We start from the raw sequence: 10901 nt of genomic DNA on the forward strand, positions 1-10901 counted from the left end.
CCACCTGCTCCGCCGCCGTTGGTCGGCCCCCTGGAGTCGGCGGACATTCCTCCTCCATGGCTTCTCCCTCCATCGGCTCCTCCCTGGACTCTGTCTGCCGGCCCCCTCCCGGGTGTCCGTCCTCCTCCTCCTTAGTTCCCACCCATTCCCTCCCTCTGTTGTTCTACGGTGCGAGGACGCACCTTCCGGGAGGGGGGGCGATATGTCAGGATTCTGGACTGTTCGGTGTTGTGTTTTGCCCCTGTTTCTGTTTTTCCTTATTTGGTCATGTTCCTGTCCTCGTTTAGTTTGATTATGATTCCTGACACCTGTGTTTCCCCAATCATCCCCTGTATTTAAGTCCTAGTCTGTGCAGTCTGTCTCTGTCGGTTCTACTTGTTATGTTTGTGTTTCCTGCTGTCCCCAGTATTGATGTACCCAGTGTTCCGTGGATTAAAAGTCTGTTTTCATTTACTCGTGCCTCCAGCGTGCTTCCTAAGTACCAGAGTGTGACATGAACACGATATGGAAAACAGTTCCTAACAGCCTGATGTCAAATTAACAGAACAGAAATAACAAATCAGAAATTAGCTGTATTATTAGATTTATATATGCAAATTGATCATGTCTAGTAACTTTGCCGTGTTTGATATTTCTCTTAAGTACACATTGTATTTAATTTTTTATGTCTGTGAATTTACATACTATACCATGAAAAGATATAAATAGATTTTTATCACACACACACAAAACAATAACATGCTTGAAAATCACAGCCGATTAAAAGCAAGACTTGCATCATGACAACGCCTCTGATGTTTATATTATAAAATTCAGTAATTTTATTATTTTTATTTTTTCGGTAGATGAAGACATTCCAGAACCGTTGGAAACACACACCATGAAAATCATTCAATTACAGTATTTTTTAATGGAACCAGTTGATTCCTAATCCTAAACATAAATGATTAAGAACTTATTACAATTAAATAAAAGTGATGAACAAAGGTGGCTTTTAAAAACTTAATTTATCACGGTTGAAGTTTCAGAATTTCAAAAGTTTTCATTTCTTTGTTTTTTGTTTTATTATGATTTACCTTAACATTTTTAAGTAGCAAAAAAATGGTTATTTAAAGTAAATTAATATAAAATACATAAAAAAAATTAAGAACTATTTAATTTATGTATATGCAATAAGGGCTGTGTGATTTCAAAGTTTAACATTTCTGATAAATTATCTGATAAATTAGATAATTCAACAAACTTTTTAATAATTTATACATATATTATTTATTATTTTTCTTTTATCTTTCAAATTTACTTTAAAATTTTTTAAATCAAATCAAAAATAATAATTGGAATGATTAAGAAATTGTACAAACACAAACTTGTACAAACTTGCCTGTTCACACAACAGGAGCAAAGTAAAATCATTTCTGATTATGAACAAAGGTGGCTTTTAAATAATTATGCAAATCAATTAAACAATCGGGGTTGAGGTTCAAGTGTGCTTTCCAGCAGTCCAATTAAACCGAGCAGCAGAATAATGTGTTAGAATAGCGGATGTTTCTCACCATTAAAGCTGACGTTTCTGATGTATCCCAGCAGCTCCTTGCCATCTATGTTGCTCATGCGAGGACAAAGGCCTGGATATCCCAAGCAGAGGTCCCGATGCATGCGGTGCAGCGCATGGGCCATGGCGTACACCGCGTCCATCACAAACTGCACCTTTCCCTCTTGCTCGTAAGTGGAGTCCCTGCCGACTTTCTCCAACCCTGCAAAAAAGACAAAGAAGACATGAGTCCAGTGCAAAACTTTTAAGCTCTCAAATCTGGCCCATAAGAGTTCAGAGATCCTGTTTTTCATTTATTTCCCTAAACATGCCCAAGTGACAGGCTTGGTGCAAGATCTTGGCTGACTCTGGGATGAGGCATTCATTTATATTCAAGTTTAATTTATTTGCAAAGCTTTTCAAAGGATTTCTTCTTTCCAAAGCATGCCAAACTAATTCACACAATGCCTCAATGCCTGATAATGAATTCATGCCATGTTCTGCGATAATTAATTTATTAGCACCAAATAAAGGGACCTTTCCACTGAGGTTAGCAAGAGAAAATGACAAAAACAAACTACACCAACAACAACATGAGTGCGAATCCACTGCAAAGACTTTTGTATAACTTTCCTCCAAACCCTGAGTTCGAACATGGTCACTTTTTTCATCTTTTCTTAGCTTTAACTCAATGTTATCAGTATCGCACATGCATAATCTGAAAGCCGACCCTGCCGTGACTCTCTATAATATCTGAAGTTAATTGTGGAGTGTTGATGCCTCCATTTCCCCATTTATGTTAAATCCTGCGTAAAGCAACAAAGGAGAGCTTTAAAAATGGTCAGTAGCAGAGAGCAAATTAACAGGTCCAAGCGGAGCGCCGCTCAATCATTGAACTCGTCGGGCTGGAATTTATAGAGACTCATTTACAGAGAATGAAATACAATGCGTCTCTGTAGTGGACTGAAGTCTACAACTCAACTGAATGGGAAGCTTTTATCCCACCAGAGGGTGCATTTACTCGTCTTGTTGGTTTAATGAATCACCCAGGTTCAGCCACATTAAGGTGATCTTGGACACAGTATCTTCAGAGAATGTCACAAACTAAACCACTTAATCTCAAGCAAAGACTGGACTATGAACTTGAAATAAGGCTCTAGACTGCACAAATGAAGCCAACTTTGGCTTCCAAACATGACTATGTGATCCCAGGGAATTTAAGGTGGCAAATTAAGATCCTGCTTTGTAAAACTTTTATAACAAGATTAAAATAAATAAATAAATAATTAGATGATTAAAATAAAAAAAAACGTACTTAATCATGTTAACAACCACACAATTAGTAAGGTGTTACTAAAACGAAAGCTTCGCGTCGGGGTCCTGATCACCCTGTCGGGGTTTATTCTGAGATAACAACCGGCTGGATGTACATTATCCCGCTTATTACACGGCTACTTGCCACATAAGTAAATAATTAGAAGCAAAATATTGATTTGAGTTGAAATATTTGAACGCAAAGCTTCCGTGAAGACAGCAGTTGCGAGCAAGAGGCAAATTCAAACTAGACGGACATTTAAATGAAACGGTGCAGTCACACCACTTATTACACAACATTTCACCACAAAAATAATTAAGGCAATAAAAGAATTAAGACGAAAATGTTTTAAAACCTTACCAGTTTGTTAGTTCTCTTATAATCCATTACAGCGTACAAAACAATCGTAGCAAAATGGCAGCAGCTGCATTTGTATGAAACGAGAGCACATCCGCGATACCAGGATGACATAATTAAATAATTGTACACCATTTTGAATCGAGTTTTAATATTTTATTAGCTAAACAAACGCAAAGCTCCACCGAGAAAAAATTGTTCAAGCAAGAGTACAGCGCCGACTGCTGTTACTCGGATAAGCCTGTGTTATTAGCTTTTACCAGTTGTTATCGAGGGATAACATACCTCGGAATGTCGCGACTGACCAATCAGAATCAAGTATTCCACAGAGCCGTGTAATAAATAAAAAAAAAAAGCGTGTGACACTGCTTTTACACAACAGTCCAATAAACAAGTATAGTTGCAAGTATCCGAGAAACACGCAGCAGTGATGTTCCTGAATTAATCAGTTTTTTTTAACAAATCGGTTGGGCGAATGATTCAGTGACTTGTGTTCATTCCTGAATAAATCTCTGTTTTTAAGTTAATTCAATGACACTCATAACAACTTTCAATTGTTTGTTAAGTAAATGATTCAGTGATTCACTCATAGGCTTGTTTTGTTTCAGAATTAATCAATGTTTTTGAATGAATTGGTTGAAAGAATGAGTTAATGACTCACTCATAATCAGGCACGGACTGGCCATCGGGAAAAAAATATATATATAATTGGCTGTCGAATGTACTAAAACGATTATTTCCGAATTCGCCATTGGATAAAAAAAATCTCCAATAAATCATGAAATAGTAGTTGTGACTGGCAATGCTACGCTTCTGCTCTCGTGCAAACTTCGCGTCTCCGCCAAACGGTTTCAATCAGAGTAATCAATGCGAGAGACTCGAGAATAGATGGGAAGTGCCCAGGTGGAGCAGTGAGGCAAAACTACTGACCTGTTCAGGAGTTCAAGTGCAGATCAGTTTAATCTGTAAATAGACTATTATAGTCTTGTCTTTGTTTACTTAGTTAAGTATTAAACTGCTAGCATCTGTTAGCAGTAACAACGCATTACTCATCACTCATCACTCAAAACACTGTATGCTAAAGGACATCATTATTATCTATTGTAATGTTACAGTAGTAATTTAGCAGACAAATATTCACATCGTTTTATAACAGATTTAGAGGGAGCTAGGGCAGACAACACCACAACCATTACAAAAATTAACTGTAATTTTCGTAAGGGAAAAATATGACTCATTATAATGCAATAACATGTTCAGTATTAGGATTTTACTATAAAGAAAATATAATGATGCAATTGTTATTGTAATAATTTTGACATTTATCAGAAGAAATGAAGAGACTGAAAAGGAAAATGGAAGTGAAGGTGCAGTTCAGGAGAGAACTTTTAATTATTTTGCATGTCCCCAGAAAAGGATTTAAACATTTTTATGTGATGGCCATACAAAATAAATAAATAAATAATAAAAAAATCGGGTTGTCCTTGTTTCAGAATTTGTTGTGGGTGTATGGGATGGCCTGGATGAGTGTGAGATTTCCCGGCCTGAAATTTTCAGTCCGCTCCTGCTCATAATGACACTCATTGTCGTCATCTACTGGTGTAACAGTGTAGCCTACAGAAAGAGTCAGTGAAAAATCCTCACCACCTCACCAATTCACATTTTGACACATACAATATAATATAGACTAATATAATATCAGTGTTTGTGGAGTAACTAGTTACACGTAACAGCGTTACGTAATTTAATTACAAAATAAATGTAACTAATCAGTTAAGAGTTACTGAGAAAAATGTGTAATTAAAGTTACTTATGAAAATGGTAATTACAAAGGGGGTTACATCTGAATATTTTCTGCAAAAAGCTAGGATATGCTGAATAATATTAATTTGTTGATTATCCCTGTTTTGATGTGCACAATGCCTCCTTCCATTTAAAGGCTGTTAAGTAAAGCTGTTCTATTCTGATGCTTTAGATTCTCTCGTTTGAATTCGCAGCACACCACATCTGCCAATTATATCAATCCACATTGCTGATGAAAGCTTTAGGCAACAACATGTCTGAGAGTTGCCACCATGGCAAGTGATAAAAATGGATTCCAGTGCTGGAAATGTAAAAATCAGAACAATCTCAAAGTAAAAAGAAGTGCTAAAGTCTGAAAAGTAATACAATGTAATCAGTTACATTACTTTAATGAAGTAATTGAAATAGTTACAGTACTTATTACATTTTGAATAGGGTAACTTGTAATCTGTAACCTATTACATTTCCAAAGTAACCTTCCTAACACTGTATAATACAATATAAAATAATATAATATACAAAGAACATCACAGAAATACATTCTGAAATATTTTAGAAACACCTCTTCAACTACCCACAACATCCAAGTTGTGGGAGTTTTGCACAGGTAAGCGACACCATAAAAATCCACAATGAAACTGAAGTTAAATATTAATTTTTTTAAACCCATACAATTTTAAAAGTGGGCTCTTGGAAGACAGAGTGGCAAAGCTTGATGCATACAGTTAAGCCAAGCCATTCTGTGCATAAAACGCAGTCCAAACACACATTAGTCTCATAATCAGTCCCAGATCTGAAGGCTGAGTAAGTCTGGAGGCATGAGCGGGAAGGATCTTTTGTCTAAATGAGTGATGAGTGGCAATGTAGAGGACATAGAGCCCAATCATTAAAACCAGCATCTTAATTAAACTTCATTTACGGGGCCTAATTCAATTTGCCCTGGATGAGACCCAACACATATCGCCTTTTCGCAGCAGACGAACAGAGCTCTGCCGTGGTTAGATGGGAAAATTAGATAAATGACAAATTAATTACTGAGATTTTCTAACATCAAGAGATTAATGAAAAAAAAACAAAAAAACCCAGGAACAACATCAGAGCCATTTTTGCTTCTGACAGCTTCGAATACATTTCCATTAATACAGTGACATTACAGCTGCGGTTGTTCATCATATTTTAAAGCTTCACAATAGTGATGAAATGTCAGAAATTGACTGACATCTGCTGCGCTAATTTTATGACTGTGAAATATCCCACAATACAATGCACTTACACTGACCTTGCAATTAGATGATTTAAGTGTCAATAAATAACCAAAAGTCTCTTTGATTATTTTGTCAGACTATATAAAGTTAGAATATTTTTTACACAAAACTGGATTGAAAATACAAAATTAGTATTTTAAGGACACATTAAATGGACAAAAGGTGACACTAAAGACATTTATAATGCTATACATTTCCAAAGTAACCTTCCTAACACTGTATAATACAATATAAAATAATATAATATACAAAGAACATCACAGAAATACATTCTGAAATATTTTAGAAACACCTCTTCAACTACCCACAACATCCAAGTTGTGGGAGTTTTGCACAGGTAAGCGACACCATAAAAATCCACAATGAAACTGAAGTTAAATATTAATTTTTTTAAACCCATACAATTTTAAAAGTGGGCTCTTGGAAGACAGAGTGGCAAAGCTTGATGCATACAGTTAAGCCAAGCCATTCTGTGCATAAAACGCAGTCCAAACACACATTAGTCTCATAATCAGTCCCAGATCTGAAGGCTGAGTAAGTCTGGAGGCATGAGCGGGAAGGATCTTTTGTCTAAATGAGTGATGAGTGGCAATGTAGAGGACATAGAGCCCAATCATTAAAACCAGCATCTTAATTAAACTTCATTTACGGGGCCTAATTCAATTTGCCCTGGATGAGACCCAACACATATCGCCTTTTCGCAGCAGACGAACAGAGCTCTGCCGTGGTTAGATGGGAAAATTAGATAAATGACAAATTAATTACTGAGATTTTCTAACATCAAGAGATTAATGAAAAAAAAACAAAAAAACCCAGGAACAACATCAGAGCCATTTTTGCTTCTGACAGCTTCGAATACATTTCCATTAATACAGTGACATTACAGCTGCGGTTGTTCATCATATTTTAAAGCTTCACAATAGTGATGAAATGTCAGAAATTGACTGACATCTGCTGCGCTAATTTTATGACTGTGAAATATCCCACAATACAATGCACTTACACTGACCTTGCAATTAGATGATTTAAGTGTCAATAAATAACCAAAAGTCTCTTTGATTATTTTGTCAGACTATATAAAGTTAGAATATTTTTTACACAAAACTGGATTGAAAATACAAAATTAGTATTTTAAGGACACATTAAATGGACAAAAGGTGACACTAAAGACATTTATAATGCTACAAAATATTATTTCAAACAAATGCTGTACTTTTGAACTTTCTATTCATCAAAAAATCATGAAAAAAATATATCACTGTTTATACAATAATATTACATTTCAACATTAATAATAATAATAATAATAATAATAATAATAAATGTTTATTGAGCACCAAATCTATTTACTAATTTACATTAGAATCATTTCTGAAGCATCATGTGACACTAAAGACTGGAGAAATGGCTTCCTATCATGCAGAAGTGATAGGGAAGGAGGAAGAAAATGTCATTATAGACAACACAGCTTCAGTACAACTGACAAAGACATTATGAAGAAGTAACTCCTCACTGCACAGGGGCCATAGCATGACAGAAATCACCTAATTTACAATCCAATTGACTTTTAGGGCTTTTGGGAATCCTGTCAGTGTCAATCTATTGAACATTTCACAGTAATGAGGAAGTGGGACTAAAGCTTCTCCTAGCTGGAGCACTTCCATTCATTACGTCCTCGTTTTCCTTATTAAAAATGACAATTTGAAGTGAACATCAACAATTGGGCATGTGTTTTATGAGCTGCTGTTTGTTGGTGTTGTCTCAACGGCAGAATGACTGCAGTTTCTACTGCACTGGAGTCAGATGCATGATTCCTTTTCCCACATATGTACCTTTTTTCTTCTCCAATTAAAAAGGAATGTAAATCAGGCCACGCATTTGCATAGGATGGTAATATTGCCCCGCTTTTTGACAGGATTGAAAAGGTATGAGGGCAGGTGGAAAAGTAGCATGCTAAACCTTGGAGTTTTAATGAAATCTAAGCTTGAAGACATTTATTGAAGACAGCTGTGATGGCTACCTGACTAGACTAAATCATCAGACCTCGCTCTATACAAATGGCACTTATAATTTGCAGCAGCAATGTTTTAATGATCATGTATTAATTTGAAGGTTGGGTAGCTGACATCCCAAGCTGCAATATAGCTTTCAATTGCATCTGGAAACCCTTTGGCAAACTAGCTAGTGACAGAAGTTCTGCACAGGCACAAGAAAAATTGTGATCATCTTAAACATTAATCATTATAATGAGAGCCTTTCGTAAAATGATTGTGCTGCATAATGGGAACTTTATGTATTTACCTGTCATTTTACGACTTCTTACCCACAGTTCCTTAATTGCAGACACAGCCCTCTGGATTAACCGCACTCGCTTGTGCCTTGCTCAAGGGCATGATGGGATATGGAAGTCTTGATTCAACCCTAAATCTTTGGTATTACCACCAACTCAATTATTTAAACTTACTGCTACACAACTTTTAAATAAATCACTTTTCAGGAGAATAGTCTCCTGCTTCTCAGATGTTTCTTCTAAGAAAAATACATGTATCTCCTCTAGAGTTTGAAGTTTGAAATCATGAAATCATAGATCTCAATATGACCTCAAGCATATCTCATCAAATTATTTCAAGACCAAATTACCTGAGCTACACTCTAAAAAACACTGGGTTAAAAACAACCCAATTTGGTGTTTTGTTTATTTTGTTTTATTTTGTTTATAGCATAATGGGTTGATTTAACCCAGCTAATGGGTTTATTCATTTTTTACTATATTACTAGCTTATTTTTTTTACTTCATATATTAAATAATGTTTACAGATTAACTTAAATCCTCTAAACCTTTCTAAAATACTCCACACAACCACTGGTTTGCATGGTAACTTCCTTTATTTTCCTTTATTTATCATTTACAGCATTGTTTATATAGTTTTAAATAGGCTATACATATTGCCTATATTTAAACTCGTTTAACAAACATTAGAAGAAAAATTCAACATTAAACAGAAATAATTCACGTGTAATTGACCAGTCTCTGTTATTTTTTTTCCATCGTAACGGCGCTGGTTCTCGTGCCCGAGCTGGAGTCGTGTTCGGCGGGGAACTGCTAACGGACCGCCGCCCTGCGTTTCACTCTAGCCGAAACATGCTGTGCCTCCATAACCTGCCAATAAACAAACAATAAACAGCTCTGAGGACATGTTTTAACATCCAAAGTATTATATTCTGTATGTTTATGAATAAAATCGTTTATTTTATGCAAAGCATCAGGCTTTTCCATCCCGCGAAAAGACCGCAGACACTCGTTAAAGGTGCGCCTGTATGTTGCTCTGCATAAAATTGAATGATATAGGCCTACAGCACAGTAACAATTTTATAGATAAAATAAAATGTACACAAACCTGTATTTTACAGAAGAATACATCAATTCGATGGCGCTTAGAACTGCTCTCTCGTGACGAGAAAACGCAAAATTCCCGTGATAAATAACTCAACCGCTGTGTTACGTCTGACCCAGGATCTGAGTAACACAAAAACTACCCAAACATTGGGTTGTTATGTCTGACCCAGGAGCTGCGAAACAACCCAAACACTGGGTTGTTACATTTGACCCAGGAGCTGGGTAACACAAAAACTACCCAAACACTGAAAAAAGAACCCAAAAAAATTACCCAAAAGGCTCAACCCAGCATTTTTTTAGAGTGTATGCTACACAATACACTGTACTCTTGTCTCATTTGTGTCTTTCTCCTTAGGAATTTTAGGAGAAACATCTGAGATAAAGGTGATACTATAATTAAACTGGGAACCCAATATGATCTCAAGCATTTCTCATGTAATTCTTCCAAGGCCAAATAATCTGAGCTATGCTGTACATGTTCATTTGTCTCATTTGTGTCTATTCTCTATTCTCCTTGGGAATTTTAGACGAAGGTGATACTCTAATGCAGTGGTTCCCAAACCTGTCCTGGAGGACCCCCTGCCCTGCACATTTTGTATGTCTCCCTAATCAGACACACCCAATTTAGTTATTGCGGTCTCTACTAATGAGCTAATGAGTGGAATCAGGTGTGTTAGATAAGGGAGACATACAAAAGGTGCAGGGCAGGGGGGCCTCCAGGACAGGTTTGGGAACCACTGCTCTAATGATTAAATTATTTAAACCATTACACTTCTTCTACACAGCTTTTAAATATATTACAAATTAGATGTCTCACTTGTTTCTTCTAGCTAACCTCATATGGCAGCCTTATAATCTTTCCTAGTGTCCTCTAGAGAGCTCAACAACATCTCAGACTGTGTTCGGATTTGACAAGATACCAAAGTCTGCAATTAAAAGTCAGGAATCTCAACATGAACTCAAACATTTCTTTTCTAATTCTTCCAAGGCCAAATGGTCTGAGCTATGCTGACCACATTAATTTTATTTTTAAAAGTTTGTTATTTATACTAAGGAATTTTAGGAGAAACATTTGAGACAAAGTTGACACTCAAAATGAAACAAAACTGAGAACTCCAACTCAAACCATCAGGATACTGCTACACAACTTTCAAATAAATCACAAATGGAATGCCTCATTTGTTTCTCCTAGAACAGTGATTCTCAATTTCAGTCATGGTGTCCCCCCCCCCC

General features: G+C 36.1%; 1 protein-coding gene across 1 annotated transcript in view; it reads right to left on the reverse strand.

The window, feature by feature from the left end:
• The window catches only part of LOC107752348 (metabotropic glutamate receptor 8-like), a 53934-nt gene that overhangs the window by 29285 nt on the left and 13748 nt on the right, over positions 1–10901 (reverse strand). Inside the window, exon 5 of the mRNA XM_016568298.1 lies at positions 1554–1754. Within this exon, the coding sequence (XP_016423784.1) occupies positions 1554–1754 (201 nt within the window). The remainder of the gene's footprint in view (positions 1–1553; positions 1755–10901) is intronic.

The sequence above is a fragment of the Sinocyclocheilus rhinocerous genome, unplaced genomic scaffold (assembly GCF_001515625.1).
Source record: "Sinocyclocheilus rhinocerous isolate Xijiao unplaced genomic scaffold, SAMN03320098_v1.1 scaffold861, whole genome shotgun sequence".
In the NCBI taxonomy this organism is placed as follows: Eukaryota; Metazoa; Chordata; class Actinopteri; order Cypriniformes; family Cyprinidae; genus Sinocyclocheilus; species Sinocyclocheilus rhinocerous.